The 19,942-nt window shown below is 39.4% G+C and overlaps 1 protein-coding gene across 1 annotated transcript in view; it reads left to right on the forward strand.

The window, feature by feature from the left end:
- The first annotated feature begins 9,533 nt into the window (after positions 1-9,533).
- ZNF268 (zinc finger protein 268) overlaps positions 9,534-19,942 on the forward strand; it is a 33,966-nt gene continuing 23,557 nt past the window's right edge. The window contains exons 1-4 of the mRNA XM_052654451.1: positions 9,534-9,601; positions 18,907-19,033; positions 19,328-19,399; positions 19,890-19,916. Coding sequence (XP_052510411.1) covers positions 18,922-19,033; positions 19,328-19,399; positions 19,890-19,916 — 211 coding nt within the window. The 5' untranslated portion in view covers positions 9,534-9,601; positions 18,907-18,921. The remainder of the gene's footprint in view (positions 9,602-18,906; positions 19,034-19,327; positions 19,400-19,889; positions 19,917-19,942) is intronic.

Genomic DNA, 19,942 nt, shown 5'->3' on the forward strand with positions numbered 1-19,942 from the left:
CCTACCTACCAGGCTTCTCAGTCCATGGGATTTTCCAGGCAAGAGTACTGGAGTAGGTTGCCATTTCCTTCTCCAGGGGATCTTCCCGACCCAGGGATCGAACCCAGGTCTCCTGCATTAGAGGCAGACGCTCTACCCACTGAGCCACCAGGGAAGCCCTGGAAGATACTAATGAGACTAAATAAATATCTTCTTACTCCTTAAACTTTGACCCACTCATTTAGCCCTCATGCATGATTCTTGTATGAAGTTTTGTTTTTGTTTTTTTTTAAGAAGAAAAAACTGTCTTTTTTTGCTGTTAGTTTGTTATTATATATAGAAAATCCTAAAGACTCCACCAAAAGAGTGCTAGAGCTAATAAACAAATTTAGTAAATTTGCAGGATACAAAATTAGTATACAAAAATCAGTTGGAAGTTTATACACTGACAATAAAATATCAGAAAAAGAAATTTATTTCATCAAAAAGAATAAAGTAGGAATAAATTTAACCAGAAATTGAGAGATCTGTACACTGAAAATTCTAAGGCATTAATTAAAAAAAAGAAGGCACAAACAATGGAAATAAATTTACCTTTGAACAACATGAGTCTGAATTGCAGGGAACCACTTATATGTGGATACTTTTTCAATAAATACATATGCCAGTACTACCCAATCTTCAGTTGATTGAATTTGTGGATGTAGAACTGCAGATACTCTGGGCCAACTGTAATGTTATATGTGTGAATTTTCAACTGCACAGGAGTCAATGCCTCTAACCCCCATGTTAGTCAAGGGTCAACTACATATTCCATGCTCATAAATTGGAAGAATTAATGCTATTAAAATGCCCATACTCACCAAACAACCTACAGATTCAGTGCAATCCTTATCAAAATTCTAATGACATTTTCACAGCGATATAAAAAAATTCCTAAAATCTACTTGGAACCACAAAAGACTACAAATAGCCAAAGCAGTCTTGAGATAGAATAACAAAGCTGGAAGTATCATACTTCCTGATTTTAAACTATATTACAGTGCTGTAGTAATCAAAACGCTATAGTATTGGCATAAAAACAGACCCAGGGATCAGTAGAACAGAATGTGTGTATGTTTGTGCAGTTGCTCAGTCATGTCTGACTCTTTGCAACCCTGTGGACTGTAGCTTGCCAGGCTCCTTTTGTCTGTGGGATTATCCCAAGAACATGAGTGGGTTGCCATTTCCTTCTTCAATATAACAGAATAGATAGTCCAGAAATAAATCCATGCATATATGGTCAATTTCCTACAGTGGAGCCAAGAATATATAATGAGAAAATAGGTTCTTCAATAAATGGGGTTGGAAAAACTGGACAGCCACATAACATAAACAGTGAAACTGGACTCCTATTTTATACAACAGACAAAAATCAACTCAAAATACATTGAAGTCTTCAATATAAGATCTGAAGTGGTGAAACTAGAAGAAAAATAGGAATAAGCACCTTGACATTGGTCTTGACAGTATTTTGGATTTGAAACCAAAAGCAAAGTCAACAAAAGCAAACTTAACTAAGTATGAATCAGTTCAGTTGCTCAGCTGTGTCCGACTCTTCGCTACCCCGTGGACTGTAGCACACCAGGCTTCTCTGTCCATCACCAGCTCCCGGAGTTTACCCAAACTCCTGTCCATTGAGTCAGTGATGCCATCCAACCATCTCATCCTCTGTCGTCCCCTTCTCCTCCCGCCTTCAATCTTCCCCAGCATCAGGGTCTTTTCCAATAAGTCAGGTCTTTGCATCAGGTGGCCAAAGTATTGGAGTTTCAGCTTCAACATCAGTCCTTCCAATGAACACTCAGGACTGATCTCTAGGATGAACTGGTTTGGTCTCCTTGCAGTCCAAGGGACTCTCAAAAGTCTTCTCCAACACCACAGTTAATACATCAAACTAGAAAGCTTCTGCGCAGCACAGGAAACCATCAAAAATGAAAAGGCAATCAGTGGTGTGCATATATAGAGAGAAGGCCACAGGAGGACACGATGAGGAGATAATGACTTTAACAAGCCAAGGAGTGGGGCCTCAGAAGAAACCAAATGTGTCACCTTGAACTTGGACTTCCAACATCCAGAACATGATATCTGAATTAAGCTCTTAGAGACTTGACGCTTCCACTTCGGAGGGTGCAATTCCCATCCCTTGTTGGGGAACTAAGATCCTGGCAGAAGCACCTCTGTGCTGCTGTCTCTGAGGGCTGTGTCCCACCTTGGTCTAAGCCCAGCAGCCCCACAGTGCCCAGGAAGCCCCAGCAGCAGCCCATCTCCTCTTGTGTGAGTTTTTTTGTACTAGTTGACAAATGAATTTAATTTTGTTGTCTTTTACACTCATTAGATACCTACCTACTGTTGGAAAGCTGTGCCTTCCCTTCCCCTCATTTTTTAATCTGCTCTGCTGTTTCCTTTTAGACTCTAGTGCAGCTTATGATAGACTTTCTTGGTCTGTGTGTCACTTCTCACTTGCCCACCTGTCTCTCCATGCTACTTGTAGAGAATTTCTTCCAGTTTGTCTTTTCGTTTACTAATTCATCCTAGTGTTGGCTGCTTAGTCATGTCCAACTCTTTGTGACCCCAATGGACTATAGCACGCCAGGCTCCTCTGTCCATGGAATTCTCCATAATGGGTAGCCATTCCCTTCTCTAGGGGATCTTCCCAACCCAGGGATTGAATCCAGGTCTCCTGCATTGCAGGCAGAATCTTTACCGGCTGAGCCTCTGGGAAGCCCAGTTTATCCTAACTTGCTATTAAACAGATTTTGGTTAATGTATTTTTTCATTCCTGTAAGTTCTTTTAAGTTCTTTTTCAAATGTGCTGCTAAGTCATTTGTCCAAACCCTTGCCAAGTCATGAGGCTTGCCTTTATGTCTTCAAATCTAATATTTGATTTATAACCAGCATTCATCAGTTGCACTGTCTGTTGGCCTCGAGATTTTCTGTTGTTTTTGGCTCTTGTTCATGTCATTGTTTTCTGAAAGCTTTTCTTGTGGGCTGGTCATTTGTTCTTAAAAATATCCCTAAGGAAAAATTTAAAATGTGGGATGAGGGTACCTTGGTCCAAAATACTTTGAAATATTTTGAAGGAGAATCAGTTATTTCATCTGTATGTACTTCACCAGGCATTAAAAAACCTACGTTTTCTTAAGTAAGTATAATACTACTATTTCGCCTAACAAAATAATTCCTTGGTGTCATGTAATACCTGCTTTTTGTTCAGATTCCTGTTTCCCCTTTTAATGTTGGCAGTTTTTCAAATCAAAATCCAAACAAGATACACACTTCTTACTATTAAGTCTCTTTTAATCCAGAGTAACCCATCATTCATTCTTTTATCCCCCCATTGTCATTTTAAAGATGCCGAGCCATTTGTCCCATAGAATAACCTTCATTTTAGGTTTATCTCTGTTTTCTTCTGGTCACTTTAACATATTTTCTGTCACCAACATTTCTGGTAAACTGAAATTTAGCTTTAAAGACTTTTAGATTCATTTATTAATGTTTGGGGCAAGGATTCTTGTTGACGCCTTGTTTTTTCACCTCAGGAAGCGCATTGTCTGGTTGACTCTCTCTTGACAATGCAAAGATTGATTGGTGGGGTCAGGGGGTGATGGTGTGGTGGTGGTGTTGGAAAGTGTCCCATCAACCTTTTCTCAAAGATTTGTATAATAACTCAGAACTATAAATGTGGATTAAGTCGTGAATGTACAGACAGAATGGAACACTATTCAGCAATAAAGGAGCAAACCGCGGGTGTGTGTGTAACATGAATAAACCTCCAGAGCACTGTGCTGAGTGAAAGAAGCCAGGCACAGTATCTAGTATGGTCCCTGTCATATGAAATGTCCAGATAATGCAGATTTGCAGACAGAAGCAAGGCAGTGGTTGCCTGGGGATCAGAGGTGAGAATGACCTTGGTTTCAGAGGAATCTTTGAGACAGTAGGAATGCTACAAACCTGGATTAAAACTTCCATTTATTAAAAATCATTGAATTAAAAAACTCGTTTATAGAAGCTTTATTGGGGTATGATTTATATACCATAAAACTCACCTTTTTTTTAATTAATTCATTTTTATTAGAGGATAATTGCTTTACAGAATTTTGCTGTTTTCTGTCGAACCTCAACATGAATCAGCCATAGGTATACATATATCCCCTCCCTTTTGAAACTCCCTCCCATCTCCCTCCCCATCCCACCCCTCTAGGTTGATACAGAGCCCCTGTTTCAGTTTCCTGAGCCATAGAGCAAATTCCCGTTGGCTATTTTACATATGGTAATGAAAGTTTCCATATTACTCTTTCCATACATCTCACCCTCCCTTCCCCTGTCTCCATGTCCATAAGTCTGTTCTCTCTGTCTGTTTCTCCATTGTTGCCCTGTAAATAAATTCTTCAGTACCATTTTTCTAGATTCCGTATATATGTGTTAGAATATGGTATTTATCTTTCTCTTTCTGACTCATTTCACTCTGTATAATAGGTTACAGGTTCATCCACCCCATTAGAACTAACTCAAATGCCTTCATTTTTATGGCTGAAAACTCACCCTTTTAAAGTGTACATCCATTTTTAGTTTTCACAGTTGTCTAAATATTACCATGTCCAATTCCAGAACATTACTTCCAAAAGCAACCCTGTCCCCATTCAAAACCCACTGTCTATCCCCTCCTTCCCCTGTCCCTTGTCAGCCATTTAGCCTACTTTGTGTTTTCATGAATTTCCCTTTCCTAGACATTGGTATGAATAGAATCCTATCACATGTGTGGCCTTGTGTATCTGGCTTCTTTCATTTAACACTGTGTTTTCAAGGTGGCTTTGTGTTGGTCTCAGCCTGTCAATAGTGATGCTGTGACTAGGAATGCCTGGGGCAGGGGCTCACCTGGGCCCCACTAATCACAGCCCCCACAGACATTTCCCTGATGAGCCAGTGCTGTGGTTGGACCTGCCCTTGTGCTTCTTTTTGTGATTACAAGATGCGTCTCAGCGACAACCATCAGGGATCTTTAAAAACAAAGTTTATTACTGAGCACTCTGGGAGTAGGTGGCACCCCAGGGCCACACAGCAGAGAGTGAGAACGTGGACTTGGAGTTCTGCCTATATTTGGGTCACTGGGGCTTGCTGGTTCATTATTTATTGGTGAATTTAAAATATAATTAAGAATTAAAGGCCCAGGAAGGGGAGAGCAGGATCACTCAATGAGCAGTCATCCAGGTCACCCAAGGCTTTCTACAAGGGGACTGTCAAGGCGGGCAGCCTGGCTCTTTATCTAGTTGTGTGGCTGGAAATGAACTTACCCAAGATTGATGTCTCTGAAGTGGTACCTCAGAAATCAGAAGCTTTTGGTACAATCAGGCTTATAGTCAAAAACAGCTAATTGTCAGGCACCTATACAGTGTAGTACAGAAGTTCATCATATAGTAGCATTCTTCAGTGCTTCAGTACTTTTTATGGCTAAATAATGTGTAGATCACATTTGGTTTATACATTCATCCATTGATAGGTATTTGACTGTTAAGAGTCATGTCATTAAAAACATTTGTGTGCAAGCGTTTCTGTGGACATAGGCTTTTAATTCTCTTGAGTGGATACTTCGGAATGGAATTTCCAGGTAATACGGTGATCCTGGGTTTAACACCTTGAGAAGCTTCCAAGCTGGGTCCAAAGTGGTTGTTCCATTTTACATCCCCACCGCTGTGCAGGAAGGTTAAAAACTTTAGTCTTGTATCTTTTTGTCATGTGCTAGATATCTTGGGTCATAATAACAGTGATATAACTGTCATGTCCTATAGCGAACATAAGGTGGTTTTAAAATAATGACAATTTGTTACTACTGACAGGGGTACTAAATGAAGTTTAGTAAGTCTTTATACCTCATTTTCTCCGAGGAATACATAGTTAAATACCACATGTTAAGGTCAGGAAGAAATATGATTGTCTCTTACAGTTTTGTTTCCAGTTGTATAAACAGATATATTTGTTGACATTTATTTTCCACTTCAGTGATTGCCTTCCCTCCTCCTTTTGATAATGTAAAATATTTACATTATTCAAAACTAGTAATGGAAATAAAAACAAAGGTAAACAAATGGGACTTAATTAAACTTAAAAGCTTTTGCACAGCAAAGGAAACAATAAACAGATTAAAAGACAAATGTCAGAATGAGAGAAAATAATTGCAAATGAAACAACTGACAAAGGATTAATTTCCAAAATAAACAAGCAGCTTATGCAGCTCAATACCAGAAAAACAAACAACCCAATAAAAAAAATGGACAAAAGGTGTAAACAAACATTCCTCCAAAGAAAACATACAGATGGCCAACAAACGCATAGAAAGATGCTCACATCGCTCTAATGAGAAATGCAAATCAAAACTAGAATTAAGTATCACCTCACACTGGTCAGAATGGCCTGGAGAGGATGTAGAGAAAAGGGAACCCTCTTGCACTGTTCAGTTCAGTTCAGTTCAGTTGCTCAGTCGTGTCCGACTCTTTGCGACCCCATGAATCGCAGCACGCCAGGCCTCCCTCTCCATCCCCTCTCCATCACCAACTCTCGGAGTTCACTCGGACTCGCGTCCATCGAGTCAGTGATGCCATCCAGCCATCTCATCCTCGGTCGTCCCCTTCTCCTCCTGCCCCCAATCCCTCCCAGCATCAGAGTCTTTTCCAATGAGTCAACTCTTCGCATGAGGTGTCCAAAGTACTGGAGTTTCAGCTTTAGCATCATTCCTTCCAAAGAAATCCCAGGGCTGATCTCCTTCAGAATGGACTGGTTGGATCTCCTTGCAGTCCAAGGGACTCTCAAGAGCCTTATCCAACACCACACTTCAAAAGCATCAATTCTTCGGCTCTCAGCCTTCTTTGCAGTCCAACTCTCACATCCATACATGACCACAGGAAAAACCATAGCCTTGACTAGACGGACCTTAGTCGGCAAAGTAATGTCTCTGCTTTTGAATATGCTTCTAGGTTGGTCATAACTTTTCTTCCAAGGAGTGAGTGTCTTTTAATTTCATGGCTGCAGTCACCATCTGCAGTGATTTTGGAGCCCCAAAAAATAAAGTCTGACACGGTTTCCACTGTTCCCCATCTATTTCCCATGAAGTGATGGGACCGGATGCCATGATCTTCGTTTTCTGAATGTTGAGCTTTAAGCCAACTTTTTCACTCTCCTCTTTCACTGTTGGTGGAATGTAAATTGATACACTATGGAGATTCCTTGATAAACTAGGAATAGAACTACCATATGACCCAGCAGTCCCACTACTGGGCATACACCCTAAGGAAACCAAGAGACACATGTACCCTGGTGTTAATTGCAGCACTTTTTACAATAGCTAGGATATGGAAGCAACCTAGATGTCCATTTACAGGTGGATGGATACAGAAATTACTATACATACATACAATGGAATATTACTTAGTTATAAAAAGAATGCATTTGAGTCAGTCCTAATGAGGTAGACAAACTTAGAGCCTGTTTACAGAGTGAAGTAAGTCAGAAAGAGAAAGACAGATATTGTATATTAATGTATGTGTATGGAATCTAGAAAGATAGTACTGATGAACCTGTTATTTGTAGGGCAGCAATGGAGATGCAGACATAGAGAACAGACTTATGGACACAGTGGGGAAAGGAGAGGGTAGGACGAATTGAGAGAATAGCATGGAAACATACATTGCCATATGTAATATAGAAAGAAAGTGGAAATTTGCTTTGTAGACACAGAGAGCTCAATTCAGTGCTCTGTGACAACCTAGAGGGGTGGGATGGGGTGTGAGATGGGAAAGGGGTTCAGGAGGAAGGGGACATATGTATACCTGTGGCTGATTCATGTTGATGTATGGCAAGGTCAACACAATATTGTAAAGCAATTGTCCTCCAATTTTTTTTTTTTAAACATATATAGTAAAAGATGGAAGCATGCCTGCATCCAGACAAGCTTCCATCTCTCCTACTCTATCCCTTCCCTCCCCCAGAGGTAATCCAAGTTTCTAGTTCATCTGAGTAATTCTTTTGGAAGTAAATACATACATACCTGACCTGAATCAACACTTAGCCTTGTCAGGAAGGCTTTTTTCTGCCTCTTGCCCTGGGTTTCCTAGAGTTAAATATGCCCTGTATTATAACATGTTTCACCCATTTTTACACCTTGTATTTTGTTGTTAAAACAACTTCTGGAATGAGAGTCCTCTGGGCCTTTCCTTCTGACTGCTTAATGCCTTTATGCCCTCCCTTTTCTCCCCTTTCCCTCCCATCTTCTGAATCTCTTTTCTCTTCATCCCTCTCTTTGCCTGAATGTTTTTTTCTTACTTCTGCTGATTAATTTGATCTCCATTTCGCAGTGAAGACCCAGCCTCCTAGGAGGGACTGTTTGCCCATCATTTCTCAGCGACCCCAACACTGTTTGATCACTTAATAACTTTGGGAACATCTTTTTTAGTCACCTGCAGCCCTGTGCCTCAGGGGTTCAGATTCCATTTGGGAGGTGCTCTCTCTTTGGGGGTGCTCATTTACTGGTGACTTTGGAGATTGGCACCTCTGGCCCCTGCTCCCCCCAGCAATGCAGTTAGGTTGCATCTGCTAGATTCTGAGGTTTGTGAGGAGCCCTGTTACCTGGGTCCATTTGTCTGTGGATGTCTTTGGCTTCTTTTGCTATTCTGATAGGCCTCTTGTTTCTATTGGGAGATTAAAAGACTACACTGCCACCCTGATCTCACCCTATTCTTAATGTTTCATAACAAAAAGTAAGACTCAGAGAGAGATTAATTGAGTTGTTCATGGACATCCAGATTATTGAGAAGAAACTCTACTGAAACAGACTGTTTCATCCAAGGTCTATTTCCAGTGTCCACCCACCTAAAGTAAGTGAAAGTGAAAGTCACTCAGTCGTGTCCGACTCTTTGCGACCCCATGGACTATACATACCATCCATGGAATTCTCCAGGCCAGAATACTGGAATGGGTAGCCTTTCCCCTTCTCCAGGGCATCTTCCCAACCCAGGGATCGAACTGGGATCTCCTGCATTGCAGGTTGTTTCTTTACCAGCTGAGCTATGAGAGAAGCACAGAAAGCAGGGTCATTTACTCCTTAGCACCTGGCATCATGTTCTTTTTAAGTGTCTACCCAAAGTTGTTTAAATCTCAAGGTGGTTGCTGCCCTTTCGGGGTCCCTGGGGGTCTGTGCAGAGTCTGGGTGGGAGGCTATAGTCAGTGTGCTGGGTTCCCTGCTTCCATTTCCTCTCACTTCTGTCCTCTCAGCAGCACTGGCCACAGTCCGCAGAACGAACCCCTGACGCAGCCAGGGTGAGTGCATTCACTAGCAAAAGAGACTAAGGTTAGAAATGTGGTCTCAAATGTGTGCTTGCTCTTGGGTCTACAGGTGCCACCTCTCCAGGAGCGAGACAGTTCATGCAATGTGAGCAGAAAGCTCCAAAGTGAGAAATCCATCCTGGGTCAAGGGACCCCTAACCCGAAGCCTCTCCCTGGAGGACCCCGGCAGAGGCCCAGGAGACCTGGGACAGCACAGGTCCTGGAGTGGCTGCTTATTTCCCAGGAGCAGCCGGAAGCCAAGAAGTCCTGGGTTAGTCCTTGTTTGTTTATTTCCACTTCTTTTCTTTATTCCTTTTTAAATTTTTTTGGTAGGGAGGGGGATGGAGGTCCTTAGGTGGGAAGGTTAAAGTAACTTTCTCCTTAGGTCATGGAAGGTCCCTGAAGTCCCTGTTTCCTGGTTTCGGCAGACTCAATTTTCAGCTCCTCCGTCCCATAATTTTTCATAATGCACATTGTTCTTTTTATGTGTTTACAACGTGTGTATCATTATTGATGTGAATCCATTTTTAATATATCTTCATGGCATGTACATGTGTATCTCCTGCTCTATTGCTTATATTTTTCATTAAGCACCATCCTGTTAGATGACCATCAGCAGTGTCTTCCTTTGCCTCACATTCTCTGTCAACTTTTAAGTACTCTTATTCTTTTTAATTTGAGCCATTCTGGTATGGTGGTATCTCTGTATGGGTTTGCTTTGCATTTCCTGCTGGCATGTTTTTTGGATATTTTGTTACCTTACGTGGATGTTTTATGCCTTTTCTTATCCTCTAAAAGCCGTTCTTTATATTCTGGAAGCTTCTTAGAAATGCTGAGTTTCAGGCCCCACCTCAGTCCTGTTATATCACACTTTTGTTTTAACAAGATTCAGTGATTCGTGCACATTGACATTCAAAGCAAACTTGATACCAAATCCATATTCATGTTTTACCTGCAGTGCTTCTTTCACCTCCAGTATTTTGTTTTGACAGTTTTCAAACACAGGGCAAAATTGAAAGCATTTTACAGTGAACATTTGTATACTCATCACCTTAAATTTACCTTTAACATTTTTATTGTATTTGTTTTATCACATTGTCCATCTTTCCATCCCTCTGCGTCTCTCATCCCAGCTTATTTTTGGTGTATTTCTTAATATATTTCAGGCATCAGCATGCCTCCCTCTTCAGTTTGCATAGCAGTAACTGTTGTTCAGTATTTGTTTACAAGCTGGGTTTTTGTTTGTTTGTTTTGCCTTTTCATGCTGTTAATGCTGTCTTTTGATGAACAGCTGTTTCTAATTTTAACTTAGTTTATATTTTTTTTTATTACTAGTGCTTTTTGTGTCCAACCTAAAAACTTTTTTCTTATCCAGAGCTCATGAAGACATCATTCTTTGTTCAGATTTATCTTTTCACAGGTAGACTCATAATACATGTAGAATTATTTATGTTTCGTGTGAGTAGGAGTAAAGATGTGTTTTTTTTCATCATGTTGTCTAATTGCCCAGTCTCACTGAAGTGATTGACCTCTCCCTATGTCTCTGCAGTGCCACCTTGTTGTATATCAGGAGTCCATAAAAATGGTTTGGTTTCACAACTCATTCTGTTCCATTGGTCTACTTTTCTATCCTTAAGCCAGTTTCACACTATATTTATAATGTCTTGCTATCCAGATGCTTCTGGTTTTGGTTATGAATGCTGTCAACATTCATGTGTGGGTTTTTGTGTGAACGTGAGTTTTCAGATCAGTTGGGTAAATATCTAGGAGCTTGATTGCTGGATTGTATGGTGATTCTGTTTAGCTTTGTAAGAGACTGTCTTCAGAGTGGCTTGCAGTTTTGCATTCCCACCTGCAGTGAATGAGAGTCCTTGTTCCTCATACTGACCAGTACTTGGTATTGTCAAGTTGTTAAACATTTCGCCATTCTAATAGAAGTAAGGTGGTATTTCATTGTGGTTTTAAGTTGCATTTTCCTAATGGCTAACTAGTATTATTGAGTATCTTTTATATGTGTTTTATTCTTTTTATATCTTTGGTGAAATATCTGTTAGAGCTTTCCCTCATTTTAATAAAAATGGATTGGGTTGTTTTCTTGTCATTGGTTTTTTTAATTCTTTTTTTTTTTACTGAGGTATAGTTGATTTACAATATTTCTGTTTTGTAAATAAGCTCATTTGTACTGTTTTTTAAGATTCCACATATAATTGATATATATATCTCTCCTCTGACTTACCTTACTCAGCATGGCAATCTCTAGGTCCATCCGTGTTGCTGTAAATAGCATTATTTTGTTCTTTTTTATGGCTGAGTAATATTCCATTGTGTGTGTGTGTTCAGTCACTCAGTTGTGTCTGACTCCTTGCTACCCCATGGACTGCAGCACACCAGGCTTCCCTGTCCTTCACTATCTCCTGGAGTTTCCTCAAACTCATGTACATTGAGTCCATGATGCCATCTAACCATCTCATACTCTGTCACCCTCTTCTGCACTCAGTCTTTCTCAGCATCAGGATCTTTTCCAGTGAGTCAGCTGTTCACATCAGGGAACCAAAGTATTGGAGCTTCAGCTTTAGCATCAGTCCTTCCAGTGAAATATTCAGGATAGATTCCCTTTAGGATTGACTGGTTTGATCTCCTTGTTGTCCAAGGAACTCTCAAGATTCTTTTCCAGCACCACAGTTTGAAAGCATTCATTCTTCAGCTCTCTGCCTTCTTTATGATACAACTCTCACATATGTATATGACTCCTGGAAAAACCACAGCTTTGACTATATGGACCTTTGTCAGCAAAGTGATGTCTCTGCTTTTTAATACACTGTCTAAGTTTGTCATAGGTTTTCTTCCAAGGAGCAAGTGTCCTATAATTTCATGGCTGCAGTTTTTCATGGCTGCTGCATATTTAGACTCTCTCTAAATATGTACATACCACATTCTTATCCATTCCCCTGTAGATGGACATCTAGATTGCTTCCATGTCCTGGCTACTGTAAATAATGCTGCAGTGAACATTGGGCTACATGTATCTTTTCAACTTATAGTTTTCTCCAGATATATGCCTTGAAGTTGGATATTTGTGTCATGATAATTCTCTTTTTAGTTTTTTAAGGAACCTCCATACTGTTCTCCATAGTGGCTGTACCAATTTACATTCCCATCAACAACACAGAGTTCCCTTTTCCCCACACCTTCTCCAGCATCTAGTGTTTGTGGATTTTTTTGATGTTGGCCATTCTGACTGGTGTGAGATGATACCTCATTGTAGTATTGATTTGCATTTCTGTAACAATTAGTGATGTTGAGCATCTTTTCATGTGCTTTTTGGCTATCTCTTGTCATTGATTTTTAAGAGTTCTTTTTTATTCTAGATTTAAATCCTTCATAAGTGATTTCCAAATACTTTCTCCCTGTCTCTGGTTTGTCTTTTCATTTCCATGACAACAACTTTCACAGCAAAATATTTTAATTTTGGTAAAGTCTGTTTTCTAAATTTTAATTTTTTAAAATGGGTTTTGCTTTTGGTATCATATCTAAAGTTTCATTGCCTAAACAAAAGTGCATAAAGTAAAATTTTTTTCTCTGAAATTTGTATAGTTTTAGTTTTCACATTACGTCTATGATGCATTAGTTAATTTTCATATGGGGTATGTTTTGAGTTTCATTTCTTATGTCTGTGGATGTACAATGGTCCAGCACCATTGTAAAGCACCATTGTTGTAAAGATGATCCTTTCTCTGTTGAAATGCTTTTGTGTCATGTTAAAGACAACAACAACAAAATCTTCAAGAGACAGTGTTTATGTGGGTCTATTTCTAGGCTCTCATTTCTGTTCATTGATTTTTGTGTCTAATTTTTCACTAGTATCATGCTCTCTAGATTTTATGCTGCTGCTAAGTCGCTTCAGTCGTGTCCGACTCTGTGCAACCCCATAGACAGCAACCCACCAGGTTCCCGCATCCCTGGGATTCTCCAGGCAAGAACACTGGAGTGGGTTGCCATTTCCTTCTCCAATGCAAGAAAGTGAAAAGTAAAAGTGAAGTTGCTCAGTCGTGTCCAACTCTTCATGACCCCATGGACTGCAGACCACCAGGCTCGTCCATCCATGGGATTTTCCAGGCAAGAGTACTGGAGTGGGGTGCCATCAAACTGGGCTAGTGGCAAATGCTTAACCTTTGTTCCCTCAGAATCGTCTGGCTGTTCTAGTTTTTTGTCTTTTCATATTAATTATGGAAGAGATTGTGGATAGCTACAAAAAAACTTGTTAGTAAATCTGTGAATCAAATTAGGGAGAATTCACATCTTAACAATACAGAGTTTTCCAACCTGTGAACACCCTGCATCTTTTCCATATTTTTAGATCTTTGATTTTTTAAAACACTGTATTTTAGAGCATACAACATGCATATTTTATCATCTTAACCATTTTAAATGACACTTCAGTGGTATTAAATTTATTCTTTTTATTTATTTATTTTTGGCTGCACTCAGTCGTCATGGCTTTTGCGAAGGCTTTGTCTGGTTGTGGTGAGTGGGGGCCTCTCAATATGGTGGCCTCCTCTGTTGTGCTCCTAGAGCTGGTGCTCTAGGCATGGGCTTCAGTAGTTACAGCACACTAGCTCGATAGTTGCAGCTCTCAGATTCTAGAGTGTGGTGGGCTCAGTAGTTGTGGTGCACAGGCTTAGTTGCCCTGCAGCATAGGGAATCTTCCTGGACCAGGGATCAAACCCATGTCTTCTACATTGGCAGGCATGCTCCTGTCCGCTGCCCTACTAGGGAAGTCCTTCAATACATTCATAAAATTGGCAATCATAACTATCATCTGTCTCCACAACTCTTCCTCCTGAACAACTGCAAGTCTATATCATCAAAACCATAACTCCAAACTCCCCCCTCTCTATAAGCCCTGTGAAAGGTTGTTGTTGAATCATGACACCGGGATTCTTGGCCCCTGGAGGAGAAGAATTCAATCCAGGGCCAGAGACAAGGCTTGATTGCTCAGAGCTTTTGTGTAGTAAAGTTTTATTAAAGTATAAAGGAGATAGAGAAAGCTTCTGATGTAGGCATCAGAAGGGTGCAGAAAGAGTACCCCCTTGTTAGTGTTAGCAATGAAGTTATATACTCTCCAATCAATCCAAAGAATGTCTGGAGGTTGTAAAGACCTCACCAGACCTACTCCCATAATTTACATTTTAAGATAACAGAATTAGCCAGAAGGTTTAATCCAGAGACTGTCCTCAGGCAGGATACATTATTGTTATATAATCCTAAGGAATGTAGAGAAGGAAAAAAAAGCTTGTCCTTTCTTCCTCCTTGAGAATTCCAGACCCCTCTCTCCTTGGGGACCCCTAGACTTCTTATCAACCTGCCTAGGAAATGACTCTGTCACCTGGAAAGCACCATTCTACTTTCTGTTTCTATGATTTTGACTACTCTGGTAGTACATACTGGAGAAGGCAATGGCAACCCACTACAGTACTCTTGCCTGGAAAATCCTATGGACAGAGGAGCCTCGTAGGTTGCAGTCCCTGGGGTTGCTGCGATTCGGACACGACTGAGCGGCTTCACTTTCACTTTTCACTTTCATGCATTGGAGAAGGAAATGGCAACCCACTCCAGTGTTCTTGCCTGGAGAATCCCAGGGACGGGGGAGCCTAGTGGGCTGCCGTCTATGGGGTCACACAGAGTCGGACACGACTGAAGCGACTCAGCAGCAGCAGCAGCAGTAGTACATACAGTACTTGTATGTATACAGACATACAGTAATTGTCTTTTTGTGACTGACTTATCTCACTTGACATAATGTTCTCAAGGTTCTTCCTGGTTTTATTGCAGAACTTTCTTCCTTTTTAAGATAGAGTAATAATTTGCTGTGTGTATATCACATTTTGTTTATCCATTCATCCATCAATGGACACTTGAATTACTTTCACGTTTGAGCCTCTGTGAATGACAATGCTGGTATAAGCATGGATGTACAAATATCTCCTTAAGACTCTGCTTTCACTTCCTTTGGAGATATACCCAGAATTGGAGTTCCTGGACCATATAGTAATTCTAATGTTTAATTTTTGAGGCACCATCAAGCTGTTTCCCACAGCAATAACACCACGTTATATCCCCACCAGCCATGTACAAGTGTTCCAGTTAATCCGTATCCTTGCCAGCCCTTGTTATTTTCATGGTATTTGAGAGCCATCCTAATGGGTGTAAGACGAATCTCATTATAGTTTTGATTTGCATTTTCCTTAATGATTAATGATGTTCACCATCTTCATGTGTTTATTGGCCATTTGTGTCTTCCTTGGGAAAATGTCTATTTACATCCTTTGGTCACTTTTGAAGAATTTTCTTTCATTGAGTTTTAGTTCTTTATGTATTCTGGATATTAACCCCTTATAAAATACGTGACTTACAGATACTTTCTCCCATTTGGGAATTGCCTTTTTACAATGTTGATGTTGTGTTTTGATGCAAAAAATTTTTAAATTTTCATGAAGTCCAATTGATTGGTGTTTTCTTTTTGCTTGTGCCTTTTGTCATATTCAAGAAAGCACTGTCAAGTCTAACATCGGGAAGCTTTGGTTGCTATGTTTTCCTCTGAAGAGTTTTACATAGTTTTAGGTTTTACATTTAGGTCTTTGATCTATTTTGAGTTTGTTTTTATATATGGTAATAGATAGGGTCCAATTTCATTTTTTTCATGTGGATATCCAGCTTTCCTAGCGTCATTTAGTGGAAAGACTTTTCTTTCCCCATAAATGGTCTTGGAACCATTGTCAACAATCATTTAACCATATATGCAAGGGTTTGTTTCTGGTCTCTCTTCTATTCCGTTGTTACCTCTATGCAAATACCATGTTGTATGTCAGTCTTTCCGTCTTTATGCCAGTATCACGTTATTTTGGTTACTAGTTTTCTACTAAGTTTTGAAATTAGGAAGTATGAGTCCTCCAACTTTGTTCTTTTTCAAGATTGTTTTGGCTATTCAAGGTCCTTTGAGCTTTTTTATACACTTTAGGATGGCTTTTTCTCTTTCTGGAAAAAATATCATTGAAATATTATTAGGGATTGCATTGAATATGTAGATCACTTTGAATACTACTAACATATTATTAAGGAACATAAAGTATGTTTGTCTTTATTTATGTCTCATTCCTTTTAACAAGGTTTTTAGTTTTAATTTTACAATTCATTTACTTCCTAGGTTAAGTTATTACTTTTTAAAATTTTATTTATTTATTTATTTTTGGTTGCACTGGGTCTTTGTTGCTGCCCATGGGCTTTCTCTAGTTGCGGAGAGTCAACAGGCCGCACTTCGTTGCAGTGCACAGGCTTCCCATTGCTGTGGCTTCTCTTGTTACAAAGCACAGGCTCTAGGTGCGTGGCTTCAGTAGTTGTGGCACAGGAGCTCATTAGTTGTGTCTCGGGTCCAAGAGCACAGACTCATTAGTTGTAGCACATAGGCTTTAGTTGCCCATAGTATGTGGAATCTTTTCAGACCAGAAATTGAACCAGTATCCCCTACATTGAAAGGCAGATTCCTATCCACTTTACCACCAGGGAAGTCCAAATTATTAGTTCTTTATAATGCTGTTATAAATAGAATCATTTTTATAATTTGCTTTTCTGATTGATCATTGTTAGTGCATAGAAACACAGCTCATTTTGGTGGGTGACTTTGTGTCCTGTTATTTGCTGAATTCATTTATTCTAACTAGGTTTTCTGTGTGTGTATGTATGTGTATGGAATCTTTAAGGTTTTCTACATATAGGATGATATTGTCCATGAACAGAGAAATAATATTACTCCATTTCTAATTTGGATCCCTGTTATTTCTTTTTCTTGCCCAGTGGCTCTGACTAGAACTTCCAGTGCTGTGTTGAATAGAAGTGGTGAAAGCAGGCGTTGGTTCCTCATTCCTGACCTTAGAGAGAAAGCTTTGTCTTTCACCATTGAGTATGATGTTCACTGTAGAATTTTAAGATATGACTTTTAATATGTTGAAATACTTTCCTTCTGTTCCTACTTCACTGAGTGTTTTTATCATGAAAGAGTGTGGAATTTTGTCAGCGCTTCAGTTGAGATAATCTTCTTTGAGATAATCATTTTTTCAACTTCATTCTATTAATGTGATGTATTACACTGAGCAGTTTTCCAGTGTTGAACCATTCTTGCATTCCAAGAATAAATCCCATTTGTCATGGTGTATAATCTTTTTAATAAGCTTGCTAAAGTTATAGCATTCTGATTTGAATTTATGCCAGCTTAACTTCAGTGACATACAAACACTGCTCCTTTACCGATCTGTCCCAACTCCTTTTGGTTGTTGATGTCACATGTTTATACATTGTGTGCCCCAAACCATAAATTAACAATTATTTCAAATGCATTAGTCTCTTATAAGTATATAGAGGATGAAATGTAGAGTTACAAATCAAAGTTAAAATAATACTACCATTAATGATTACACAGGTATTTACCTTTGTTCAGATCTTTATTTCTTTAAAACAGCTTCAAGTTATTGTGTAGTGTGGTTTCATTTCACCCGCAGGACTCTTTTGAACATTTCTTTCCAAACAGGTCTAGTGGTAGCAAACTACCTTTTGTTTTTCTGGGGATGTATTCATTTCTACCTCACTGTGAAGCACAATTTTGTCATACAGAATTCTTGACTGATAGTTTTTTTTTTTTTCTTTTAGCTCTTTGAATATATGGGTTCATAGTCTTTTGGTCTCCAAAGGTTCTGATGAGAAATGTGCTTATAATGTTACTGATGAGCTCTTGTATGAAACAAATCATTTCTTTCTTGATATTTTCAAGGTTCTTTCTCTTTTTGTGTTTGTCTCTTGAAAATTTGAGTGTATATGTTTCTTTAAGATTTTATCATTTTTGGAGTTTGTTGAACTTCTTGGATGTTTATATCCATGTCTTTCATCAAATTTAAAATTTCATTTTCAAATTCATTGTGGCCCATTTTTGAAAATTTTAGCCATTCTAGATATGTAATGGTGTCTCACTTTTTAAATTTGTAGTTCCCTAATGATATATAATGTTGAGCACCTTTTCATGTGCTGCTTTGCCATCTGTGTATCATGCTCAGATCTGTTGCCCCACAAAGTAGCTGCTACTTACAGCTGTTGCCTTTATTCCACCAAATTTTGACATATCTTTCTTCAGTGGTGGCTCCTTTAGTCCCCTTTCATGGACTCAGCCTAATGTATTCCTCCCTTTTGCCCATGTTCTCCACATGTTCTTTTGTCTTAGCATCTTTGACTCCCTATTACCTTTTTACATATTTAACCTTTGTTTTTCTCTACAATGCTGAACACTTCTTGCAGGCAGGACTGCTTTTCCTCCATTCTATATTACCTGCACTAGGTTGAATACCTGACACATGGTGTTCTTGTGTGTTGAATAAAAGGTTAACTGATTTAATGCATATTGATGGGATATTTTCAATAAATTTTGCTTTTCTCCCAAAATATTAAAGAATATAAATAATGGAGAGCCTTGGCTGGCTTTTATGACAAGCTCAGTAAAATGATTTGAGATTGAATAGGGATCTGCTATTTCAGGGACCATTGTCATTCATGGATGTGTTTGTGGACTTTACCTGGGAAGAGTGGCAGTTGCTGGACTCAGCTCAGAAGCAGCTTTACAGGAGTGTGATGTTGGAGAACTATAGAAACCTGGTGTCCCTGGGTATGTACTGTCCCCTTGAAAGGAGTGTGTGTAATCTCCAGGCTTCTTCTTCTTGGTGGCTGAAAACTGGGGCACTTTCGTAAAATACTGGGTGATTTGGGGCTTATACCTAGAGGCCAGGTTTTCTTATTCTTCCTTTGGCATCAGAATATGCTGGTTGAATGGTGTTTACTTTGTTAGAGTGCAAAAGGGCAGCTTCATCATGTCACCTCTAAACTAAATTTTCCCAGTTTTTCTGAATCCCTGGGTCCTAGGCATTCTTGATCCAGATTGTCTATAATTTTCCATTCACAGGATATCAATACACCAAACCTAGTATCATTTTCCAGTTGGAACAAGAAGAGCTGTGGATGATGCACAGCCCAAGTCAGGGCCATTCAGGTGAGTAACCAAAACATTTAGATATTTTCCTCCTTACTCAGAATCAGTGTGAGGTCTGACATTTTGTTCTCTGTGTTTGTACTTTTATGTTATTTGTAACCATCTTTTGCTCCTTATTTCTTCTCTGGTATTCTCAGCTTCCTTCTTTCTTTTCTGAGGTAGTAGACTCATTTCATTATGCATTTAAGCAGCTTTTATCTCTTTATCTCACCTCATGTGACTTTCACACCCTTTCTAAATAAAGTTAATCTTCCTAATATTAGAATTGTTTCAGCTGCAATTTTTAATTAACCTTAAACCAACCTATAAGATGAAGTGATTCATTATCACACATTACCGATTGTCCTAAAGTGGGTCAGCTCTAAGGATGACCAAGTGATTGACTCATTAAACTGCCACAGGTCTACCCCTTCCTTGCCATTCTATGTATTTTCCTCAAATTTCCTCCCTCATAGTCATCAGATGGCTGTGACAGTTCCAGCCAATACCTGCAAATGTACCAGTGACCAGTGGAATAAAGACTGTTCC

Source organism: Budorcas taxicolor, chromosome 17 (assembly GCF_023091745.1).
Source record: "Budorcas taxicolor isolate Tak-1 chromosome 17, Takin1.1, whole genome shotgun sequence".
Lineage (NCBI taxonomy): Eukaryota > Metazoa > Chordata > Mammalia > Artiodactyla > Bovidae > Budorcas > Budorcas taxicolor.